Source organism: Alternaria alternata (assembly GCF_001642055.1).
Source record: "Alternaria alternata strain SRC1lrK2f unplaced genomic scaffold CC77scaffold_5, whole genome shotgun sequence".
Classification (NCBI taxonomy): Eukaryota; Fungi; Ascomycota; class Dothideomycetes; order Pleosporales; family Pleosporaceae; genus Alternaria; species Alternaria alternata.
In genome coordinates, this window is record NW_017306194.1 from 726,413 (window position 1) to 748,873 (window position 22,461).

At 50.8% G+C, this 22,461-nt stretch overlaps 11 protein-coding genes across 11 annotated transcripts; 7 read left to right on the forward strand and 4 right to left on the reverse strand.

The window, feature by feature from the left end:
- Positions 1 to 206: 206 nt before the first annotated feature.
- On the forward strand, positions 207 to 1,417 carry CC77DRAFT_930379 (eukaryotic translation initiation factor-like protein 4E type 3-A; the record flags this gene model as incomplete). Its single annotated transcript, XM_018534160.1, has 3 exons — positions 207 to 495; positions 613 to 1,149; positions 1,206 to 1,417. 3 exons carry the CDS (start codon positions 207 to 209, stop codon positions 1,415 to 1,417), a joined length of 1,038 nt encoding a protein of 345 aa, XP_018388629.1.
- Positions 1,418 to 1,591: 174 nt separating this feature from the next.
- Positions 1,592 to 2,746, forward strand: CC77DRAFT_700708 (protein elicitor peat 2). Its single transcript, XM_018532816.1, has 2 exons — positions 1,592 to 2,048; positions 2,117 to 2,746. The coding sequence occupies exons 1-2, from the start codon at positions 1,728 to 1,730 to the stop codon at positions 2,642 to 2,644; spliced, it is 849 nt and encodes a 282-aa protein (XP_018388630.1). The 5' UTR covers positions 1,592 to 1,727; the 3' UTR covers positions 2,645 to 2,746.
- Positions 2,747 to 4,065: 1,319 nt separating this feature from the next.
- On the forward strand, positions 4,066 to 7,143 carry CC77DRAFT_1018036 (hypothetical protein). Its single transcript, XM_018524532.1, has 5 exons — positions 4,066 to 4,441; positions 4,495 to 5,078; positions 5,180 to 5,380; positions 5,496 to 6,201; positions 6,256 to 7,143. The coding sequence occupies exons 1-5, from the start codon at positions 4,107 to 4,109 to the stop codon at positions 6,800 to 6,802; spliced, it is 2,373 nt and encodes a 790-aa protein (XP_018388631.1). The 5' UTR covers positions 4,066 to 4,106; the 3' UTR covers positions 6,803 to 7,143.
- A 2,555-nt stretch (positions 7,144 to 9,698) lies between these two features.
- CC77DRAFT_1018038 (hypothetical protein) lies at positions 9,699 to 10,216 on the reverse strand. Its single transcript, XM_018524533.1, has 3 exons — positions 10,077 to 10,216; positions 9,833 to 10,017; positions 9,699 to 9,784 (listed from the first exon to the last, which is right to left on the reverse strand). The coding sequence occupies exons 1-2, from the start codon at positions 10,164 to 10,166 to the stop codon at positions 9,874 to 9,876; spliced, it is 234 nt and encodes a 77-aa protein (XP_018388632.1). The 5' UTR covers positions 10,167 to 10,216; the 3' UTR covers positions 9,699 to 9,784; positions 9,833 to 9,873.
- A 523-nt stretch (positions 10,217 to 10,739) lies between these two features.
- CC77DRAFT_701960 (hypothetical protein) lies at positions 10,740 to 11,828 on the reverse strand. Its single transcript, XM_018532819.1, has one exon. The coding sequence runs from the start codon at positions 11,588 to 11,590 to the stop codon at positions 10,919 to 10,921; it is 672 nt and encodes a 223-aa protein (XP_018388633.1). The 5' UTR covers positions 11,591 to 11,828; the 3' UTR covers positions 10,740 to 10,918.
- Positions 11,829 to 12,656: 828 nt separating this feature from the next.
- CC77DRAFT_701962 (hypothetical protein) lies at positions 12,657 to 13,926 on the forward strand. Its single transcript, XM_018532820.1, has one exon. It carries the CDS (start codon positions 12,863 to 12,865, stop codon positions 13,865 to 13,867), a length of 1,005 nt encoding a protein of 334 aa, XP_018388634.1. The 5' UTR covers positions 12,657 to 12,862; the 3' UTR covers positions 13,868 to 13,926.
- An 881-nt stretch (positions 13,927 to 14,807) lies between these two features.
- CC77DRAFT_701971 (hypothetical protein) lies at positions 14,808 to 15,418 on the forward strand. Its single transcript, XM_018532821.1, has 2 exons — positions 14,808 to 15,061; positions 15,118 to 15,418. The coding sequence occupies exons 1-2, from the start codon at positions 14,852 to 14,854 to the stop codon at positions 15,223 to 15,225; spliced, it is 318 nt and encodes a 105-aa protein (XP_018388635.1). The 5' UTR covers positions 14,808 to 14,851; the 3' UTR covers positions 15,226 to 15,418.
- On the reverse strand, positions 15,277 to 16,626 carry CC77DRAFT_1092585 (hypothetical protein). Its single transcript, XM_018529639.1, has one exon. It carries the CDS (start codon positions 16,542 to 16,544, stop codon positions 15,612 to 15,614), a length of 933 nt encoding a protein of 310 aa, XP_018388636.1. The 5' UTR covers positions 16,545 to 16,626; the 3' UTR covers positions 15,277 to 15,611.
- Positions 16,627 to 18,305: 1,679 nt separating this feature from the next.
- On the forward strand, positions 18,306 to 19,624 carry CC77DRAFT_1029262 (cyanide hydratase/nitrilase-like protein; the record flags this gene model as incomplete). The annotated part of the gene is made up of 3 exons (XM_018526501.1): positions 18,306 to 18,478; positions 18,623 to 19,074; positions 19,221 to 19,624. The coding sequence occupies 3 exons, from the start codon at positions 18,306 to 18,308 to the stop codon at positions 19,622 to 19,624; spliced, it is 1,029 nt and encodes a 342-aa protein (XP_018388637.1).
- A 154-nt stretch (positions 19,625 to 19,778) lies between these two features.
- CC77DRAFT_1048154 (Metallo-dependent hydrolase) lies at positions 19,779 to 21,582 on the reverse strand (the record flags this gene model as incomplete). Its single annotated transcript, XM_018527514.1, has 2 exons — positions 20,637 to 21,582; positions 19,779 to 20,589 (listed from the first exon to the last, which is right to left on the reverse strand). The coding sequence occupies exons 1-2, from the start codon at positions 21,341 to 21,343 to the stop codon at positions 19,779 to 19,781; spliced, it is 1,518 nt and encodes a 505-aa protein (XP_018388638.1). The 5' UTR covers positions 21,344 to 21,582.
- Positions 21,583 to 21,778: 196 nt separating this feature from the next.
- Positions 21,779 to 22,438, forward strand: CC77DRAFT_1018044 (hypothetical protein). Its single transcript, XM_018524534.1, has one exon. The coding sequence runs from the start codon at positions 21,838 to 21,840 to the stop codon at positions 22,072 to 22,074; it is 237 nt and encodes a 78-aa protein (XP_018388639.1). The 5' UTR covers positions 21,779 to 21,837; the 3' UTR covers positions 22,075 to 22,438.
- The last annotated feature ends 23 nt before the right edge of the window (positions 22,439 to 22,461 follow it).

The following is a 22,461-nucleotide window of genomic DNA, read 5'->3' on the forward strand; positions in this document are numbered from 1 at the left end:
CAAATTGGTGGCTTGGGATAGAAGCGTAAAAACTTCCCAATCGCCTGTCCTTGACTTGTTCTTGTCCATCACACTCCAGCTCTTCATCACCCTTCACAAATCTGCAAACCATCCTCTATCAGTTTTCTATACCTGTTCCAAGACTCCCAGTCATAGTCTCTTTTCTCTGCATCATTCTACTTTACACTACATTCACATCCGTCACCATGACTATGAACGAGACCATTCGTATCATCGGCATGCTCAGAGCTTCTGCCGCTCACAACGCTGACCACAACAAGATCAGCGAGCGTGAAGCGTTCTTCGCCTCAGCCAACGAATCCGGCAAAAAGCTTAGGACTGCCGCAGCTGCGCGCAAGCCCCTCTCGGTCTTACTCCTTGAAGGCCTCGTCCACGCGACCAAGCACGGTGTGCCTTACCCCAGCAATCCCCTGACATACGAGTCCAAGGTCGGAATTAATCGCATAATCGTCGCTCTCAACAGAGCCATTCCCCGTAACGCAGACATTGTCCCTCCCAACGTTCACTCCAAGGACACTACCCAGGACCTCGCCAACGACCTCGCTATCGAGAACAGCAAGCGCATTTTCACCGCGCGTTCCAACATCAAAGAACTCAAGCTCATTAGCAGCAATCTCGGCATCCCCGTCACATCTCCTACCATGGCTGGCCGCTTCCCGGTGCTCAGCACCTCGGACCTCCCCAAGGCGTCGGCTGAAGAGCAGTCCGCTACAGCATCACCTGCACGCGGCACCGCCATGCTCAACAACATCTTCAAGTCGGTGCGAGTTCCCGAGTTCCGCTTCAAGTGGATGTTTTGGGCAGAGAAGGGTCAGCAGGCCGCACCAAAGGACAAGGTGGCTTCAGAAGAGTACCTTACTCGGCCCAAGCCGCTTGGAGACCAGATTGTCTCCGTCAAGGAGTTCTACCAGCACTTCAACAACATACCGGTGGAGAACCTGAAGCTGAGAGACTCGATACACCTCTTCCACCTGGGCGTGAAGCCGGTATGGGAAGATCCACGAAACACGCGCGGCGGCGCATGGTATTTCAAGGTCAGCAAGGACCTGGCGGCCCAGTTTTGGCACGAGATGTGCCTGCTTGCCGTGGGTGACGTCTTGCAGGGGGCCGTCGAGACCAAGCGTGCTTGTGAGTCATCTTTCTTTAATCACTCTCACATGTCCTGGATACTGACTGTTCGACAGCTTTCAACGACGACATCTGCGGGATCTCGTACAGTGTTCGCTGGAATGCTGTACAGATTGCCGTGTGGAACCGGGACGCAGAGAACGAGGACGGCCGTCAGAAGCTTCTGGAGGTCATCCTCGATAAGCTGTCGGAAGAGCTCCGGCCGAAGAAGGAGGACAGCTATTGGTACAAGGCGCACAAGGAGCACAAGGGTTTCATTGAGCAGTAGTGAGTCGATCTTGTGTCTATAGTGGAGATGATGGGTGGGTGAGAGATTCGTACAAGGGCTTTGAGGCCTACACACATATATGCATAACCCGCACGGGAGTTTGTGGATGTTCCAATAGAGATATGGCAACTCGCCCACATGTTCTTGTGTATCTGTCGATGATGGTGGTGGTGTATGCGCCAATCACAGGCATGGTTCGCCGCAGAAGCACAGACCAGCCAACTTCGTAGAAGCATCATGCACTTGTCACGATTCTCCGCATCGTGCCTGCCGCCGCCTCACCACACCAACGCCTCACAACCCGCCCACCATGGCCGCGATACCTACCTCACTCTTCCGCTGGGTCGTTCCTGCTGCCATCGGCGCCAGCGTGGTGCAGAGCTCCCTCTACGACGTCAAAGGCGGAACCCGCGCCGTCATCTTCGACCGTCTGTCCGGAGTCAAGGAAAACGTCGTCAACGAGGGCACACATTTCTTGGTCCCATGGCTGCAACGGGCAATTGTCTTCGATGTCAGGACGAGGCCGAGGAATATCAGCACAACGACGGGATCCAAAGATTTGCAGATGGTCACACTTACGCTGAGGGTGTTGCATCGCCCGGAGGTCAAGCAGCTGCCTAAGATCTACCAAGTGCGTCTATCCCCTCACCCACGCGTGCAAGACAGAAGCTCCAGGGACCACGACTAACGTGTCTATAGAATCTCGGTCTCGACTACGACGAGCGTGTTCTCCCCTCCATCGGTAACGAAGTCCTGAAAGCCATCGTTGCACAGTTCGATGCCGCAGAACTCATCACTCAGCGAGAGGCCGTCTCCAACCGCATCCGGACCGATCTGCTCAAGCGCGCCAACGAGTTCAACATTGCCCTCGAAGACGTCTCCATCACACATATGACTTTCGGCAAAGAGTTTACCAAGGCCGTCGAAGAGAAGCAGATCGCACAACAAGAAGCCGAGCGCGCGCGCTTCATTGTAGAGAAGGCAGAGCAAGAGAGGCAAGCAAACGTTATCAGGGCCGAGGGTGAAGCCGAGGCTGCCGACACAATCTCAAAGGCAGTGGCAAAGAGTGGTGACGGTCTAGTGTTGATTAGGCGCATTGAGACCCAGAAGGATATTGCGCAGATGCTGGCGAGGAACCCCAACGTCAGCTATCTGCCTGGTGGTAACTCTGGTGGCAACGGTGGCGGTTCAAGTGGTGGTAGCTTCTTGTTGGGCCTGAGGTCATGATCACCCGAGGGTCGATGAGGCTGACAGAAGGGTGGATAGGAAAGAGCTGGGCAAAAGGCAAAAATGCATAACCAGCGTGGTTGCTGTACAATATACTGACATGAGCGATAACACTTCTCCACAAACCAAGGAACTGAGTCTCTTCTCATGTCTCTTTTCTCCATCTCTTCACACAACATGACTCCCCGTTACGCAGCGACCACATGTCAAAATGCTCAACCCTCATTACTCAGCATGCTTCGAGAACTGACAGCTTACACATAACGCTCACGGAACAAACCATCGACAAATGGAGAGACGAGTGCGAGCTAGTTGCAGGAATTGTAATACTGCGCCCCGGCACGTGTTTGACACAATGCTCGCCTGAGGCCTCTCAGGTTTCGGTAGCTAACTCTCCGCCCAAAGATTCAAAACTTGTTCATGCAATGCCTGAAGGAAACAAGCTTCCGAAGCCGTTGAGGCCGCGCTTGGAGGTTCGCACACATGGTCTCCATTTGGACAACCGGACATCCGGACTTGAACTCGGTGCGAACATGTCGCGATGTTTCGGCATGGAGTTGTGGGAATGTTTCGTGTGACGCCGGGTTATATACTGGGATGCTGCCCGGGCGGAGTGTGTCAACTTGACCAACACCTATAGTTAGAGCTAGTAGATCACTGCATCCATCTGGGAGACGAAGCCCTGGAGGACAATGAGGGTATCGCATGTCCTATGCCTGAGCACTTTCTTCTTTCCACGCCACTATCATAACCACCCAATGCTATGATCTTTCTAGTTCCGCCCTCTCAATCCGAACATCACCCACAATCACATCCAGTGATGAGACATTACGCAGAATCCATGTTCCAGCTCGTTTCGGAAGGGTGCTGCACCATCATGGCGGGGGAGCCTCGTTACATCCTGGCCGCAGATCCCGCCGAATCGGATTACATACGTCAAGCGGTCAACGATACTTCCTAATGGTTTCTGAAAGTTTCGCATGAAGAAGACACCGGTTCTGGAAAAACACAGGCTTCTCTCAAGGCAGCGACAAAACTATGGCGGTCAAGCGACCTCAACACGGCACATTCGTAGGTGCCTACCTATAGAGCTCTCGTGCAGGACAGATAGAACGGCTGCGCCACACCACCGATACAATGCGTGACCTTGTCTTTCGCCAGGCTGAAGAAACGATAGGACGAGAGAGGTGGTCTCGGGTCTGGCGTTGATGCCCCAGACCAAGACGCGGCAGGCTGGCGTGGCTGTGCACTTCAACAAGCTGTCAACTGGCGAATCACGCAGGGTGTGGCCATACAGCGTGGCTTGACACTCCCCTTTCACGAAGGCAGGCTCACCGGCAGGCACTTTCCAGTCTGCTCCGCCCTTGGATGTTCCAAGTATACATACTAGCCATGAGCCTAAGCGGCGAAGGTTGCGTACACGTCTCTTCTTACGTCTTCGGACCGCCCGTCTCGCTTAGCAATGGCGATCCAACAACGCAGCAAGCAAACGAGCATCATCCTCACCTTTAGGATTCTACAATTTGTCAAACAGCTTCGTCGACGTGTCAAGCCGCGCGTGCTCGATGGCTCAATTGATGCGAACGCCCTTGGCAGCAGACTCTCGCCAAGCCTCCGAAGTATTGCCAACGGTCTATCGCGGATCGGCGTCCAGGATGCGAAGCAGTCGCGTCGTGTCGCCCATCGCATCTGCAAGAGTCAGCACAAGAATCCGGAGTTGAAGCGATCGTCGCGCAAGCTGCAGACGCCGGGTTCGGCTGCTCCCGCAAGTCGAAACCTAGGGGATGAGGTGCAACAGTACGTTCACGTAAACTTTTGTTTAGTTTCAACTACTAAACCTGCGGCTCTAGTATGCTTCGCTCGGTCGACGGCAAGCTCCATGCCGCAGGAAACACCTTCTCGTCTATTGCGGGTAGTAACAAACTCTTCGTCAAACACCATAATACGCCGATCTTTGAGGCTTGTTCCCTGAATGAGACGATACAGATCCTCGTGGCAGTACACGAAGCGATCAACGTGCTTGCGGAGTGTCGCCGGCAGTATGGTGACGACTGGCTCTTGGCCCAAGGGCTTGACGCTGGACTTATCCTTGACGAGAACTTCATTGCCAATTATGAACATTTGTTGCTGCGACTGCAGACAGACCTCATTGAAGCCTTGGCGCAGAAGGCGTTCAAGGAGTTGCTCGACGGCGATCATGACAAGAAGCAGCGCAAACTACTAGCATGGTTCACTGAATTCGCCGAGAAGCCGCAAGCTCTCAGCACCTTTCCATGGACCATCAAACCCTCGCTCGCTGTGCTATGGGGAGTGTGCTGGATGTTTTATGAGAAAACTCTGGACGAACAGACGAATCGCAACAAAGATCGCGTGCGATACGACGCAGTGCTACAAAACCTCAATCTTTCGTGGGATACAGGTGCATCGTCAGACTGTACGTGTTACATCTCTCCTCGCCCAATGAGGCTTCCTACTCAGGTGGACAAGTGGTTAAAGTTTGTGGCTGTCCAGTCAAGCGGTGCTAACGCATTACAGACCTCAGCCTCGGCCGTGAGCTGATTGGCGAACAACCGCAGCATGCGACGCATGCGACAAACGTGAATGTGGGCCATGATCTGTTCCAGGCACGAAACACGGAAACCTGGGAGCCCGATCTGAGTTCGGATGGTCTCACGAGCAGGCTGCCAGTCTTGAGGGTTAGTCAGGCTGGAGGAGCGGAGCCATCGCCGCGTCCAGGTAAGTGCCTAGTGTCCCGTGTTGGTTTGAGTTGAGTCACGAACGTCTACCTACCCAGGTTTCAGGCTGGAGTAATCCATACCTAGGTAGCGGCAGCTAACAGATCCAAATCCAGATACTTATTATCGCCCTGCCGCCCAAGACTATCAGGCAGTTTCGCCCGTTAATTTTTATTTGCCTCAAGATCCAGGCATTGCTGCGCCACCTCTAACGGCCTTTCCGCATCTGGGCTCCGACCACCATAATTCTTGGCACCCATATTCGTTGCCACCTCAAGACAGTCCGCGTCATCTGATCACATCTACTCAAGTTCCGAGAGTTAGAGTCACCGGAGCGGCGGAAAGCAATCTCTTTGCTCAGCCACAAACTGACTTCGCGTCTTCTGGTATATATCGACCAAATCGCCAACCTGAGGCCCAGCAACAGTGCTTTAACCCCCAATTCTTCAACATTTACGACCAGAACATCATGACTGAACTATCTCCAAATCCCACTCCTATGCAAGTTCCGCACGAGCACAAGCGGAATATCTCCATCAACTCACTTACCGACATGCCTACCCCCGTCAGCATGGTCGGCCCTCGGTCTCCTCTAACATCTCCAACTGCTGGCGAACGACCGATCATAACCACAAGCCCACCAAGAAGTCACAGCAGAGGGATTTCTGTGGATTCCTCACAAGATGGCGACGACGACGGATCACTACGGAAGAACCACAGCTACAAACGCGCCGAAGAACCGCCGCGCAATGAAGACGGCAAGATGGTATGCAAGTATCAAGAATGCCGGGGTACATCTTTCGACCGAAAATGCGAATGGAGGTGAGTAATTCCAAGTCCCACTCTAACAGCAATCTCTGACTAATTTTACCACAGCAAACACATGGACAAACATGACCGACCTTACAAGTGCAACGTCAAGGGTTGCGAGAAACTTCAAGGCTTCACTTACAGCGGCGGCCTTCTTCGCCACGAACGTGAAGTTCACAAGATGCACGGCGGTACCAAGAAGTCTCTCTTCTGCCCCTTCCACGACTGCAAACGCAGCTCAGGCGCCGGCTTCACGCGGAAGGAGAACCTGGCTGAGCATGTTCGCCGCGTACACCGGAGAACATCAATGTCAGCAGACATGCATGGCTTGATAATCCGCCGCGACATGGTCAGGCGTGAGATGGAAGGTTCACCTATCGCTGAGTCACGAGCCTCGGAGTCACCTTACAACCGACCCATGGAGTACCGCGAGGAGGAGGATCTGAGTCTCAAGCGCAAGCGAGTAGGCTCTGACTCTGGTATCTCGGACCGTGGCAACGATGAGATGCGCTCTGAAATCAAGCGTCTTCGACAGGAGAATGAGGAAAAGGACTCACGATTACGGCAACTAGAGCAAGCTGTCATGGCTCTGCAACAGAGTCACAGGCAATGATCAGCTGCTTTTGGGTCTCTTCGCACTGTTCATGTTGAGGTCATTAGGTGCATTTTTACGGCGCACTTTCGTTGCCTCATTCTCTGTTTCATAACTTGTCGCTCACTGTACATATTACTGGAGCGTTTTTCTGTATCACTCTAAACTGTAATGTTTCCTTTACTATATGCGCACTCTGAGCATGGCTGGTACATGCTCATCTACGAAAGCTATGATACCAAAGATTGCGATGGATCGGATAGGAGAAGGACATAGAGGAAGTTATGGATGATACCTCACTCAGATCGGAGAAGAGTAGATAGAATATGCCACTCATAATCAGAAAACGGACCATATACCTACTGCTTCCAGTTGTAGCATTCTACATGATCCCGTCTTTCATTGCGTGAAGTTGTTGTTGATTTTGGCTTTCCGCCCCCAATAACGATGTACACTCTAGCCTTGTTCGCAGCGCGTTCCCGTATGCCGTATCTAGTGAGGTTGCCTTAGCCGCGAACCTTGGTAACAAAAGGGCGCGTGCACTGGCTGCCTAGACAGACGTTCGCATATGCCCAGGCAACCGCGCCGCTATAATGCCCGTGATGGGCATGGTATCCGAGTACGAGATACGACTGTACATGGCGACATTATCTAGGTATAGTATGGCGTCATCGATACCCGTTGCAGACTTCTTCACCTCCTAATCCGCAGTGTCCGGCTTATTGTCTCGTCGGCATTTCTCATCATGTTGCCTTCTTCAATTGGTGATCCGACGGACTCCGAACGGAGCCAACGAAAATCACCCAATACCTGTTTGCCTTCTCGCCCACGTTCCGACCCAACAGAAATATTGTGGCCATGTCTCGCTGGAGCTTTCAGAGTCGGGAACGAAGAATGACTCCCACCCGACTGCCCAACAACGTCGTTGCCGTAGCTTGATTGGACGCCTGATGAAGCATGTGACAGCGTGTTAGCGCGTTCGGTGGGACATGTTACGCGTCTTGATGCCTGATGTGCCGTATTTTACCGCTGGTAGGCAGCTGAATGGGCGGAAGGGCGGAAGGATGGAGATGGGATGGTGTGGAAACCGGATGGAATATGACAAGAATAGCAGTGAGAGGTGTGGCGGTGCTGGCCTAGATCGTGGAAAGTGGCAAGGGTGCGATATCGTGGCGTTGGTGCCTAGCGGCGGCGATCATATGCGTTGGACCTGCATGCGCACGCGACACGCTCTGCGTGCATCGCGCCTACCCGACGTCATTGTCTTCGCATCGTCCATGGCGATGCATCTGGCATACTACGACAAAATCGCTGTGGTCCATGAAAATATGGTGTCGTGTCTAGGACGTTCGGTTTTAAGGTCCGACGTAATAATGCCAGTGGGTCGAGATGACGCCTCTCGGCTGTGCCGCAGTCGTCTTTTGCGTCGTTGACTATGGGTATACAACACGTGTCATCTTACACTGTCTCCCGTGCTCACACACTAGCTCTCAACATCAACTGTGCACTCAGACGAGTATGTCCATTCGGGTAACTGCATGGTATGACATCCACTACGTCACCAAACCAATTCGCACTCCGCACTCTACAAACCTTCGCCACACCGCGCCTACCACCACCACTTTACAGCTTTCCAAACATCGTCTTACATGACACTATGCCCGAGATCGTGAAGATAAGAGAAGGGGACATTAGTGCAAAGTGCTGGCCAAGCTCGAATATGTCCAACAGTCGCTGCTCGTTGCCAGAAACTTGCCTATACCGATTATATATCTAAAAGAACTCCCCATTCTTGCACATACGACCATAGGACACTGAAAATTAGGCTTCCCGTCCGCTCAGCCATATACAAGCAGTGTACCGGCGGATTAGTAGTTAGGTGGGTGACCACTAGCGAATCCCCGCTGTTGTATGTTTTGTTTCTTATTTTTGCACAATAAAATAAGCCAATGTCCATCTTTTTTTGCTACGTCCTCCAGCTGCTGTGGATGTAAACCTTTCCACGTCTTTCGCCGTACCGGATGTCTCCAGTCTGACGTTTCCTGACCGGATGCTAGCTTATACACAGTGGAATTAAACATACCTTGGGAACGCCAGTCAATATATCTGCAAAACAACCCAAATCACTAATTGCATCAACTCCGATTTGTCTATTTTCTACCGCCCTCTCTAGCTTTAACTCTAGCGTTCTTCTCACTACCTAAGAACCTTACCTCTTTCTCTACCTACCTCTTCTACCTTTGCTGTCTTCTTGCTAAGTAGGCGCGTAGAAACCTCTAACCTTCTGCGTCTGCTAGGTTCTATTACTTCAAAACTCTAACTACTAGTTCTATATCCTTTCTCTTGCTCTTTGTAGCCTCGCGTGCCTCCTTTAACTAATCTTCTTCTTTCTTGATCTCTTTTTGTCTGGTATGTCGATATCCTCGATGGACTTGGGAGATCTTGAGTCCTTCTTGCCCGATGTTGCTGTGGCTCAGTCCCAGGTGTCGTCCGAGTCGGGTCACCTAGTCGTACTAGACCAATACGACGAACGTAATCAGCGTCAAGAACCAAGCCTGTTCCTTCTATGTGTGAAAGGAGGAAGTCTATGTTGGTGTTATTTCTAAGCTGCAACCTGAAGTACCTCGGTGCAGGGCTACGGTAGGGTAATACGAGAGATCTGACCCGAGGCCGAGGCAACTGCCTCTAAACATGAACGCCTTGAAATCAACACTTCATACCAGATCTCAGCATAGTTAGTACATGTATAGCGCATCAGGAAAGTTCCGAGCGCGTACGACTCCACTGTTCCGTCCGAGAACTCAACTTTGCAAATGGTGAGACGTAAGATGCATATCGCATTTACTGAAATAGCTAATGAAATGAGCGTATTACGCGCCGAATTTCGTAAGCGATGATATTGAGCTAAAGAAGTGAATGTTGGTTACATGTTTTGCGTTCCGTAAGCTCTCTCAGTCACTACAGCTCTTCGTTCCGGTTGTCAGATAAGCTTTAGATCATTACCTAGGTAAGCATTAGCCCGATTTCTATGGAAGGAGAAATTCTAGCTACCTCCAAAGACCGTATAGCTCGTATTAGCGTACGAAATCAATCTAGCAAGGTCCACCCTCGGCCTCTGGTGGACAGGTACAATATCCGATATCCACGTTGCAGTTCCCGCAGCGATTACCATAGCAATCAGTGTCTTTGATGCAGGTAATGTCAGTGCATGAGGCCTGCCTCTCGAAGATGCTTTTCTGTCAAGGTCTAAGATCAGCCTCGGACAATAGCAAAGCAATTAGATGGCAGCACTTACTGCGGTCTCAGCCAAGCTGGACTTTGTTGGCAGGGCGTTAATCAGCGGCAGAAGGGTGACTAATGCTGTGAGAACGCTTGATACCTTCATGGTGATAGATATGTACGAAGTAGTTAAGTTGTGACTGAAGTAGATTTTGCAATTGTAATGTTGGATAACAAGTCATAATTGAGTGCAGAGGCCTCGGATTATATACCCTTCAGTAGCTCAGTATAGTTCGCCATGATGACGATTTGCTGTAAACCGGTGTCCACTACTGAGGCATCTTGGATCAATCGGCTGAATCGCGTTTGGAAGCTCATAGGATAGGAAGAACTATGACGTTGAAAGGACATGCCCGAAGGACAGGGCGTTGAGAGTGATATCATTAGTAATCTCGAAGGACATGCTGGACAATGCAAGTGAACATATGCGGTTGCACGGGAAAGGAACACCGTGTAAGGCAAAAGCGAAGTAGGGCGCAGAAGACCAAACACAGGTCATCAGACAGCGAGGGAATGCGCTAGAGCGAACGGAGCAGTTCCAACATGTAGCGCGATATCTACACCCTGCTTCATATTTCTGATGACCCCAAAGCGTTACGACATTGAAAAATTGCACTGGTTGCAGGCCGAGCCGACAGTAGACGAACTGTAGATAACATGAACTAGGAGTTACTAAACAACTTATTTCTGCATCAAGTATGATAGACACCTCTATGGGACTGAAACTGAGTCAGAGTCAACTTCCATCAACAAGATGACTTAATATGTCTACCAGACACTCCAATCGCTCACACCTGTCTAATGATGCAAACCTGCACATCACCCAAATACATCCGTTGCCCAGAACCAACGCTTACTTTATGTCAGTGGCTTTGTAGTGTTTTTGAGGCGAACACTCGTCAACTGGGTACTTGACGGCGCGTCGACTCTCTCAGATGACACCTTATTCCAGCCTTTACACCTCCTTTTACGCACATGATTATCCCTGTTGCTTTTGCGCGTGAAGAGAGTGAAGCAGAAAGGGCATGTTGTCGCATCGGAGCGGCTGCGCTCTCGCATATGACGCCTGTAGTTTTCTGACGAAGAGAACCGTCGCCCTCCGCATCCATGTTCGTAACATCGGTAATCAACGCTGCTACTTGTCGCAGGCTTCCTGACACCAAGGGATGGCGGCCTGCTAGTCTCTATGACACTATAAGAGGGAGACGCCGGGATATCCAAGTAGTCTTCCTTGCGGCCAAGGTTCTCGCCATAAGGTACATGGTTGATCGCTGGGAATCGTGGAGATCTGAGCGAAGAATCTGTCAAATTTGGACAGTCTTGCCAAAGTTTGGTCGACCAAGAGTCCTCTATGTTCCATGGAAATTGTGCGGTTTGCGAGTCATCGTGTGCTGTGTCAAGATCCCCAAAGAGCACACTAGGTCGATAGGCCTCGAGTGCAGCTATGTCTTCAAGGCCTGATGCATCAGGTAGTAGTGTACTTGATGCCGGGATGATCTTGCAAGCACAAGAGATACATAGTTGGTCCATGCTGGATTATCCTGGAATTCGACGATCCGACCCGGTGATTCGATGATATTTCCTGTTCTAGTCTATGCAGAGAACAATCGTCTCGCTATATAGCAGAAGGGTCGGCCTACATAGGCATGTCTAGGTAGATCGTTGATAGACATTACTACGCAGAGATCTAAAAGTGATGTAGTATTGGTCGCAATATCATGAACGCAAGGCGTCCATCAGTCCGGTTGTATTATCAGCAACCTGCAGGCCCAGCAATACCCGATGCCGCCCGGGTGACATTCCGTGCTGTCCCACTTGTAGTGTATCGGATTCTGTCTAACTGGGTAGTCTTCTTCCGGTCAGGAAGTGTTGGTTCTCAGGCTCCCCGCCAAGCCTCTCTTGTCAAATGTCACGCAATATCCTTACCCGAATAGCACTCATTTTCGCCCCACAGAACGTCGAATCGTGTGAGTAGGCGAAGTGAATTAAGCGGAATAGCCTTGGCGATGCTTCGCATCAGCTTGTCCCCCTTTTGTTCTTGGTGCTGTTATACCCAAGTAAGCTGCTGTTTCTTGCAACTAGATATTACTGGTCAATGCTCCTTCTACGTCATCCTTTCTCAAGGGGCGCCCCGCTTTTCTCTAACCCATACTAGGTCTGACATTCCATCAGCAGGACAAAAGGCGTTCTGCAACATAATGTACGAGAACAGCAATCTTCACCAATACGAAGCTCCCTGTTATGCCGCTACCCGGTGCTTATGGCTATCGGCACGAGAAGACCCCCGCCCTTGCTACGGACGTTGCCGGTATCTGCAAGGCCTCCAGCGTGGTGTGCACGCCAGGGGCAGGATATTTGTACAACACCGTCACGGTCATTGGAAAGAGTAATCGCGATCAACCCGCGTGGAACTGCCACAAGCCTGTGGACGGATCGATGATCTCTGGTGTCGCTGTCGGTCGTATGAGCGCGACGTAGTTGGGCGTAAGTTCGCCTCAATCAGGATCGACCATCCTGCCATTGTTCTTCACGTTGCAACCTAGAGCACTCGCCAAGCTTAAGGCAATGATCGGGCAGCCCTCAGAGTCCGGCAAGTTCTTCTCGCCTAGTTTGAACCAGTGGGGGAAGCTCATGCCTATGGATGACGTTGTTGCCTTCGGTGTCGTTTACAAGGCTAAGGCTGTGATCAGTTGGTCGATCCGCATCTGCCATCTATCACTACCTAGATACTCACCTTTACGACGCTTTTAGACCTTCTCTACCCCATTCACGCCATCGTTCGGGTGAAGCTTTGCGACAATAATGACTGCAGAGTGGAAAGAGAGACAACTCCAGCAGCTCGCAATCTTCCACGAATTGCGTCAACGAAAGGTGGATGCCTCTGCGGAATTCGAGGAATTTCCTAAGCCTGCACCCTCCCAGCTGGCGTTGTTACAGATCTACACAGACGTATTGGACGAAAACGACACTGCAAGAACGGCAGCAAAGCGAATCAGCGACTGGGTGCTTTCAGTACCAGATCGTGATACCTGCTATGACATTTCCAGTGCCTATGGCGACGTACTCTCCGTTCTATTCGGAGCCGCACGGGAGCTTTCGTCTCAGAAGCATCTCGAGATTCTGGCAGATCTCACAGTCGAACTCGCCAATCTACCCGACGTTTATAACGATACAGGCAAACCGATGGTGTTTGAAGAGGGTTCTGTCGCTGTTCAACCTGGGGAGATAATCAAGCTGCACTCTCAACCCAGAGCAGAATTATGGTCTGGGTTGCCATATCTTACTTCTGGCATTGGGAACGATTTGCGTAGCGGGCCCCTTCAATTCCGCCAGGTCTCTGGCAATGGACACGATGATGACCAGGTACCATCTTGCCAATCCGAAGACATGTACACCAACGTCAACACATTCGCTGCTCTCATAGCGCGACGAGATCCGCCACAAACATCTCCACTGTGCAATTGTGTCGACTTTGCCTTTGCAACATTTGCTTTCCTGGAGCATGGTCCCGGTACGAACTACGATCGAGATGCACATCTTGCAGTTCGCGCAGCGGCTGCTTGGTTGGTGATCGCGGGCAAACAAGTAATAGCTGCAGGGTCGCCTTCCACCAAGTATAGTTACATTTCTGGCAGCCTATGGGAGGCTAAAGGCGGTACCAATACAGTGGATGTCAAACGGCTACAATTCTGGAGAAGCCAGTTTCAGAACTTCAGAGAAGCTGGGAGACTTTCGGACCAAAGGGCTATGGATGCTACAATCGAGGCTACAGCAGCTCTTGACGACTTGATCGCCGCGCAAGGTTGAGAAAGTTCCAACATGGACCTTTCTAGGGAGGTCTTACTAGAGTCGTGTCAAATGATGTTCTTAACGAAGTCTGTGCCTTGAAGAATCATTGATTGTCTCTTTCATCACTATTCCCTATCATTTCTCACCCAACACATGTGTATAGTCGTTCGCTCTCTCAATAATATATGGATAGGGTGTATGGTGAACCACAGACAGCAGAAGAATGAAAACGCTCAATGAATGCAAAACTTGTTCGCGCTGAAAACCACATTTCTTGGGCAGGGCGATTAAGCTCAAGGGTACCAAAATACAAACTCCGAGGACGAACATACAAGGTCCCGTTAAAATCGAAGTTACAAATGCAGAGAACTACCGTAAGACAGTTTGACTAATGCCCATCCGACGTATCGATCGGCTATGCACTTTCCGCCTGATATGGTAGGCAGTATGAAAGTCTAACACTTTCAGAGTGAAGCGATTGTAACCCATTGGTTGAGGATCGACTGAAGGACATCTGCCAAGCTCCGCGGGTAAGCTATAAGCCGAAGGACATCCATGGAATAAGAGACAGATTAAGACAAACGGAAATAGCAGTGGGTACTATTGAAGGACTGTGGGTACTATAGAAGGACATGTTGGATTGCTGTGAGCCCTGGACGACTTCACTTATTAAGGCACTGAACCGCTTGCTCGATTGAATGACCCCCAACACAAACTGAAAACATCAAGACTATCAATTGCAACCATGCAGATCATCGCTGTTCTTTTCGCTTCACTCGCCACGTTTGCGGCTGCAACCCCCCTGCCTCTGAACCCCGACGGCAACAAGGCGCTAGTTGCACGAGCGGACATTGTTTCGGTAAAGTGTCCTACGGTAAACAACGCTGCTGAAGCGACATATTCAGTGAAGGAGATCGAAGACGCTTACAATATTGCCGTCGGGCTTTTGCAACCACCACCTCACTATGCTACAGGTAAACCAAGTATGTGTCTGGATACATCATGAGATATCATGGCGCAAACACAATAGCTCACAGGAGATATATAGACAGTCAAGGAGTTCGCAAACAGTACCCGGCCTATTACGGCAACTACCAGAACATCCCGGTGCCAGCTGACTGCAACGTACCCGATCTCATAGAATGGAATGAGTTCCCCATCTTGCGTGGTAAAGTTCCATTCGGGGATGACTCCAACGCAGGACCAGATCGAGTAAGTACTACAATGCTCATCCTACCTATGTACTTCTTGGACTTATCATGCTGCAGGTCGTCTTCGCTCGTAGGAACAACAATCAGTTCACGTACTGCTTCACTGTGTACCACCAAGACAATGCAGACGGCCAAGGTGCTGGAGATTTCGCCCAGTGCACCTAGTTCTGAGTAGACTGCCTGATCCGAGGGGTTCAAACGTTTTCATTCGGGTCAGTCGAGCAAGACGTAGGAATATCTTTAGATACACTGAATACTATCGGACATGTAACATATTTCGATGCGCCTGATCAGTAGTTGGGTGGATGACTACTATCGAACCCCTACAATTATATGTTTTTGCCATTCTTCTTGTCACTTCACCCGACGATCGCCTTTTTTCCGACGACTCAGATTTCAACATGCCTTCCAGATAAGCCTGGATGCAACAACCAAGAACGCCTTCTTCGAATAGTATCTTATTCTGAGGGTTTATTGCCATAATATACAAAGGAATCACAGCCGACGACCACATGTTCAGGCACCTTTGGCAACGGCTCTCAGCCAACCTACTAATCCTGTCTTTCCGTAAATCTTCCACCTGGTCCGTCCATCGCCTGTCCATCTACTTCATGAAGCGCATGAATTCCTGGTATCTCCCTCGTTGCACCTCCATCAAGCTCGCTTCGCGGATTTCCACCTAATTCGGGCCTTGAGCCAGCAGCTAATTCGTGCTTTGAGTACGTTTCAACCTCGGTCTCATATATCTTCACATCTTTGTTATGCAGCTCTGCAGTTCCAGACTCAGTCTCGGTGGCTTCGTCCGAAAGTGATCTCCGTTTCCTCTTAACAAGCCATACGGCGAGAGCGATGGTGGTGAGGATTCCGATAGTGATACCGACTCCGATTCCGGCTTTGCTGCCAGCCGAAAAGCCACTAGAGGACGCTCTCTGAATGCCTGAAACTGTTGCACTCGTTGAAAGAGGTGTGTATATCGTACTGTGGCTGTTCGTCGTAGCTGAGGGCACATTGAAACTACCTGTCGTAGAGCTCACCGTGGGACTCGAAATCATTCTACCGGTCTGTGCTGCTGTAGCCCGAGTGACATTGCCCGCAATACCTGTCGTCGAAAATGGATTTTCCACCGAACCAAGTTGCGCTCTTATAGTATAGCTCTCATCCTTCATCAAACAGCTTGTAACACCGTCTCGAAACCACTGCGGTAGCTGTGTCCAAACTTGGTTCGCGCATGCCGCCTGCTCGTCAAAACAAGGCAGATCGTTGGCATAGTAAGAGCATTCGCACGGCCCAGGCCAAATGGTGTTTGTGGTTACAGAATTGGTGCATTCGGTGCGGATACTATCCCAGCGCTGCGCGCATGAGCCCATCGTGGCTTCAACGGCGTTGCATGCTGCGTTGGTGTAAGTTTCTGCTACCACGATGGAGAGGCAGATAATGAAGCATAATGAGTGGAGGAGTATTGCTCGATGGCTGGAAATAACCATCGTGGGCCACTAATCATAACGTGTGCATAGAAGGATACGTTCGAAGAAGAAGGATGTGAAACGCTTTGGGGCTTCGTGAAGATATACCGACCACATCAAGATACGGTATTTGAACTTGTCATATGATAAGGGAGAAGGCTGTCATCTAGAGGCGCCTTTCGCCAATTCTTACTATCTCCGGCGAGCAACTACACTGCAGCTCTAGGTCGATCACGAATGAGAAGCCGATTCTCTAGGGCTAGCAAGCATTGGAGACCCAGAACCAATCGGCTCTACATAGGTCAGGAAGTCAGTAAGAATATTCCATTATGATACGACGAGCGATCGGAGCATGGCGTCCTTGGCGAGTTCAGCCTTGCTCGTCGATTTCGCTAGTAGCAAAAGCAATGCTACAGCCCCTATTCAGCTTTGTCGGTCTCCGTTACTATACTCACCTTTGTAGCAACGCGATGGTAAGAACGCAGAACACGCTGTCGAAAAGTTCTATCATGGCAAACATTCACATGTTTCCCATGGCGTCTTTCGGTAGTTGAGATATGACAGCTGCCCTGGCCAGAAGAACACACCATGTTGTACCTTCCGTGCCACTGTGATACCAGCATTTACCGAGAAGATATGGATTGTGAAGGTACAGTATATTAGGAGGTTGAATGGTACACTTCATTGAACTTTACATTCAACAGCTTACCCGTAGGCGCCAAAAGCGTACTTGAAAACTGCATTGAAAACAGCGTTCTGCACTGCACCTGTCTGGCTGTTTCTGCCGTACCAAAGACTTAATGAGCCTGGAGCGGCGTGTTCGCACACGATACCTATGCTTACTAGTGGAGTGTTGTCTGAAAATATAATGTTTCTGGGATTGCCTGTGAGCTGAGCCCAAAATAATGATTACAGCACTCTCACACAAACCGGTTCTCCCGATCCCACTTACGGCACTCTCACGTTGTGCCTTTGTACTCACCACAACCACTGGATCAAACCAAATCAGCTTGGTTGATGGCATAAATGCTATCTACCATTTCCCCGATATCGAAATTTGCACTTTATGCGTAGATCATCCATCGAGAAGAATCTCGTTCTTCCCATTTACTGCTTCCATGGCGGGAAGTGAGAACGTGCGGAAGTACTCCATTGCGTACCGATGTCTTCGTGGAACAGGTGCGGAATAATGCCGAACTGCCGTCTCGCGTGATTTCGTCGGCATCTAATCGAGAAAGATGCCAAGTCGGCAAGTTTCGAAAAGGACATTACAAGATAACGATAGCGAACGAACAACCTAAAGCTCTAGCTCTAATGAAGCAGACAACGATTCGAAGAGGCGCAACTCCGCGGTCCGCATCTCAACATGACAAATGCTAGCAAGCCGATCGATCACAACGCTGTATTCGAGTAACTTCAAGCGTACCCCGCGCTTTGCAGCCTATCGTGGGAACCTATCTCTCCGACTATCTCGGAATCAGACCCGTCGTTACAACATTGTCCTCTCCCGAGATCTCCCCTATCGTACCTTGTTTGAGCTATTTTGAAAAGCGATCCACATGTGCATGTCTTCCCTCGTTCTTACTCTCACTATCGTCCTGATCCGCCCTTTCTTTTACCCCGCGTCAGCATGGATTCGTGTTAGTGTCTTCCATTTGACTATTTATGCAGGTCCCGATGCCGTGTAATCAGTTGCGCTGTCATATTTCTTGTGAATAACTTGAAGTCGTCCCCTCTATTCGTGTCGACTAAGCAGCTTCTAACCTCGACCGAACAGAAGAGATGTCGAAGTCTTCGATTGTCAAAGTCGCAGTCACGCAACATGAACCTGTGTGGTTCGATCTCACAGCTACGGTGGATAAGACTTGCAAATTGATCGCCGAGGCAGCAAGGGAAGATGCGAAATTAGTTGTTTTTCCTGAGGTTTGGATTCCAGGATATCCGGCCTGGATCTGGTGTGTATTCTTGTTTGCCTTCTCAGTTTTTGTCTTCTTCTGTCACATCCATGAGGTTGGATATGCTGGACAGCAGCAGCAACAGCGATGGCTCAAACACACATCAATACGTTTGCGGTTTACTAACATGAGGAAATAACACAGGCAGCGTCCCATGGATGTAGAGCTCGGGACCAAGTACGTCAAAAACTCCCTATCGTATGACTCCCCCGAGATGGCCAGGATTTGCACTGCAGCCCGCACAGCTCGTATCGCCGTAGTCCTCGGTTTCAGCGAAAACGACCACAACAGTCTATACATAGCGCAATGCATCATCAACGCCTCGGGTACCATCGTGATGAAGCGACGCAAAATCAAACCCACGCATATGGAGCGCACCGTGTATGGGGACGGCGACGGTACCAGTCTCAACAACGTGGTAGAGGTCGAGGGCATCGGACGAGTCGGTGGACTGAATTGTTGGGAGCACATGCAACCGCTTCTTAAGTATCACACGAATAGCCAGCATGAGGAGATCCATGTTGCGGCGTGGCCGCCTATGCATTTAGCGGAGAAAGGGGTTGAAAATAAGGTGGCCTGGGGTATGAGTACTGAAGGTATGTATGATAGCCTTGTTACCAACACACAAGCCGCTATTCCATTTTCTGGGTTCCAAGACTCTTTTCCCTTAGCCAATTTTTCCCTCTCTTACACCCTTCTCACTTGTCTCGTATGGAAGAACTAACCGATCTCCTCTTTCAAGGCGCTAGTGCTCTTTCTCGCGTCCACGCCATAGAAGCTTCGACTTTCGTCTTATGTTGCCATCCTACCATCTCGACTGCTGGCATTACCGCCCACCGTGTCGAAGGCAACCCGCTCTTCGGCCACATTGGCGGTGGCGATTCGGCTGTGTATGGGCCCGACGGGCGGAGGATGACGGAGCCTCTTGGTATGGATGTAGAGGGTTTCGTGTTTGCCGATTTAGACATGGATGAGTTGATTAGCATAAGACTGTTCGCGGACGCTGTGGGCCATTACTCCAGGCCCGACTTGCTTTGGCTGGGCGCGGATACTAGGGAAAAGAAGCATGTTAAGAGGGAGGGCGATGGTGGTAGTGCGGGTAGGGAGGAGAAGCTCGCGCTGGAGGAAGACAAGGGGGAAGTATGAGGTGTGGAGAAATGGGTTCGTGTGGAAAACAGGAAGATTTGAGGCAGGGTCCTGGATGGCAATGGTGAGGAAAAGTGTTTTCTCACGTTTATGCTCTATTGTCTATTAAAATTACCAGTGTTTATCTATCAGTAGCGCGCATCCCGGACTCTAATTAGACGTACAGAGGACCATACCCAGTTCCCTCGCCTCTCTCGACATCCGCCATCATCGGCTTCTCGAAAGGCACCCCATTTTCCGCCTCACCTTCTGTAATTGGTAGCGGCATCTGCCTCCAGATATCTTGAATTCTCTTCGCACTCTCCAAAAAGCGCTCTTGCAGCGCCGTGTACCCAGGTACGGTCAGCTGTCCGTCTCGCTTCTTGAACTTTCCATTGATCATGACATGCTTGATATCTCCCACGTTCGCATGTAGCATGATCGCAGCGATTGGGTCGGCCCAGCCAAGTACACTAGGAGCGCGGCCATTCCACACCAGAAGATCTGCTTTGGCTCCTGGCGCCAAAACACCAATGTCCGATCGTCGCAATGCGAGTGCTCCGTTACGAGTCGCTAGAAGGAAGGCCTGGTTGGCGGACATGGGGTTCTTGGCGGGAAGGCGGCGTCGATCAACAACTTCGCGGTAGAAGATCTTCCTAACGCTCTGGAGCCACAATCGTGCCTGCGTCAGGATATCTGATGAGAAGGTAAAATGCGTGTCGATACCCAAAGCCTCCTGGTCTAGGGTGAGATGGCTGTTGGGATGTAGGTGACCGTAATGCATCTCCGATTCTGGGGTGGTGGAGATGTAGTGGTTGTACTGACGCAGCAGTTGCGCATCTGTTGCGCTGTGATAGCTGGCATGTGCGAAGACGATGGGAATAGATTGATTGAGGAAGTCGAATCCGTCCAAGACCTCAGGAAAGTTTGGGGCGCCATAGACGCCGCCATTCGCATGGGTGGTGACTACGGAAACGTTCTTTTCACTATCACGAATCAGCCTTGTGTTTGTTTGTTATGGTCGTATACTAACATCGCCAAGTCAAGGATGGTGCGCGTTTGGTTCCTGTCAGAACTGGAGAAGCCATCGTAGGAGATGCCCAGCTCCGTAGGCGAGCTGTCGAAACGCGCGTCGTCGACTAGATCCCGGAAGAGATCAATCTGCCCATCGACTGTGAAGTTCGCATAGTCCTGGAAGTAGTATGCAAATTGAGTTCTGACACCACTTTCCAGCGTCGCATCTAGCGCGGCCATAGCGTGAGCCGCCGACCATGTGCAATGCGGGAAGTCCAGAATGGTGGTGACACCGCCGTTCAAGGCCTCAAACAACCCGACGAGCTGGCCAATGTACACATCCTGGGGCGTAAGATGCGCATTAGCGGGCGAATCGGTGCCATAGCGCTCGAAGTATCGCATCAGTGTGACATTCGAGCCCAAAGTCTTAAAGGCCGTCTGCCAGCTATGGCGGTGGGTGTCGATAAAGCCCGTGGAGATGATGTCGTTGGCAGCGTCGACGACGTCCAGGTCGGCTGGTAGAGTTCCGTTGTACGATCCAGAGAAAACCGCTGTTATTGTGTCATTCTCAACTAACACAGAGCCATTCCGGATAACATCGAGGTAGTTGGCAGAGCGATCCCAGCCTATCACTGTCCCGCCTGTGAAGAGCGTTGCTGTTCTACCGAGCGAAACGCACGACGCAAGCACAAGAAGAGGAATTCGCAATGCACCGCCACAAAGCATCTTGTGTGAGATTTCCGGGACAAGATTTGCTCATCCTGTCTCAGTTGGACTGCACAACTTATACTCGATCATTTCCGCCATCTGATCCACCAAGTATTCGATCATATCGCACACGCCGACCCTTGGCCGACGTGCGAAAAACGTTTCCTGGAGACATCAGTCGTCGACAGTCGATGACGTCCGGCCAAGAACGAGCCAGGGAAAACTTTGGATGAGAATCTTCACGATAGATCCTTCGGCAGAAACGGAACAGAGTTGCTTAGGTAACCTGGACGCAGTGGAGATGCGGCCCCCTTGCAGCAATTTCCGCACCAGCCATACAAGGGTCACCTACCCCTAGTGTACAAGTCACATGTACTCTGCACAGGCCCCTCCCCTATTTGCTTAAATACCGCCCTTCGCTCGAAAGTCATTCTGCATACTTACCTTCTTGCGATGACCCAGCTCAAAGATTGGGTTCATCTAACAGTCTCGTCTGCATTGCACAGCGCGGTATGGGACTGTTACGAGCTTCCTTCGGGGATCTCGGCGGGGCAATTTTTGCTGGTCTGCTTTCGAGCTTTTCATTGATTCCATCGCCCTGGCGGTGGATTGAGGAAGAGCGTACACGTTATGTTGCCGTTTCGCTTGCGTGTGCAGTCAAACCCACCAGGATTTTGAGCACAACATGGGAAGAGATCTTTGATTCGATGTGTACTACCCATGACAGCCGCATACCGCATGCTCTCTAATTCTGAGAGAGCCTCGTTCTCGCTATACGCGATTTCTGTAGTGTTTGATCACCTCGCGATTAGCAAACGTCGCGATGAGTTTGCCGCAAGCCCTGAGGGGCGGCCTACACAATCCAGCCTCTTCATGTCGCGTAATTAAGGGCTTCGCTTCTCTACTGGCATTTTCAACATGAGCGCGATTCTCAATGCCGCGCATACATTGTCCAGCTTCATACCAGCGAGTTGCGAGTCGGTACAGCACCAGTGGCTACCCAAAGACGTGCGCAAATTGGTCTGGTAATGCTAGGGCGGCGCCGTTCTTCGGGGCTGCCACGTCAACATCCAAGCTTTACCATCTTCCTGTAGTCGACACAGCTTCAACGAATGCAGAAAAATCCCGCAATCACG

Excerpts from the sequence above, each read along its gene's own strand:
- CC77DRAFT_700708 (XM_018532816.1), top strand. The coding sequence starts at position 1,728 with ATGGCCGCGATACCTACCTCACTCTTCCGCTGGGTCGTTCCTGCTGCC. Across the intron at positions 2,049-2,116 it reads AGCTGCCTAAGATCTACCAA|AATCTCGGTCTCGACTACGA; the intron begins GTGCGTCTATCC and ends ACGTGTCTATAG.
- CC77DRAFT_1018036 (XM_018524532.1), top strand. The coding sequence starts at position 4,107 with ATGGCGATCCAACAACGCAGCAAGCAAACGAGCATCATCCTCACCTTT. Across the intron at positions 4,442-4,494 it reads CTAGGGGATGAGGTGCAACA|TATGCTTCGCTCGGTCGACG; the intron begins GTACGTTCACGT and ends CTGCGGCTCTAG. Across the intron at positions 6,202-6,255 it reads GACCGAAAATGCGAATGGAG|CAAACACATGGACAAACATG; the intron begins GTGAGTAATTCC and ends ATTTTACCACAG.
- CC77DRAFT_1018038 (XM_018524533.1), bottom strand. The coding sequence starts at position 10,166 with ATGAAGGTATCAAGCGTTCTCACAGCATTAGTCACCCTTCTGCCGCTG. Across the intron at positions 10,018-10,076 it reads CCAGCTTGGCTGAGACCGCA|AAAAGCATCTTCGAGAGGCA; the intron begins GTAAGTGCTGCC and ends AGACCTTGACAG.
- CC77DRAFT_701960 (XM_018532819.1), bottom strand. The coding sequence starts at position 11,590 with ATGGACCAACTATGTATCTCTTGTGCTTGCAAGATCATCCCGGCATCA.
- CC77DRAFT_701962 (XM_018532820.1), top strand. The coding sequence starts at position 12,863 with ATGACTGCAGAGTGGAAAGAGAGACAACTCCAGCAGCTCGCAATCTTC.
- CC77DRAFT_701971 (XM_018532821.1), top strand. The coding sequence starts at position 14,852 with ATGAGATATCATGGCGCAAACACAATAGCTCACAGGAGATATATAGAC. Across the intron at positions 15,062-15,117 it reads CCAACGCAGGACCAGATCGA|GTCGTCTTCGCTCGTAGGAA; the intron begins GTAAGTACTACA and ends ATCATGCTGCAG.
- CC77DRAFT_1092585 (XM_018529639.1), bottom strand. The coding sequence starts at position 16,544 with ATGGTTATTTCCAGCCATCGAGCAATACTCCTCCACTCATTATGCTTC.
- CC77DRAFT_1018044 (XM_018524534.1), top strand. The coding sequence starts at position 21,838 with ATGGGACTGTTACGAGCTTCCTTCGGGGATCTCGGCGGGGCAATTTTT.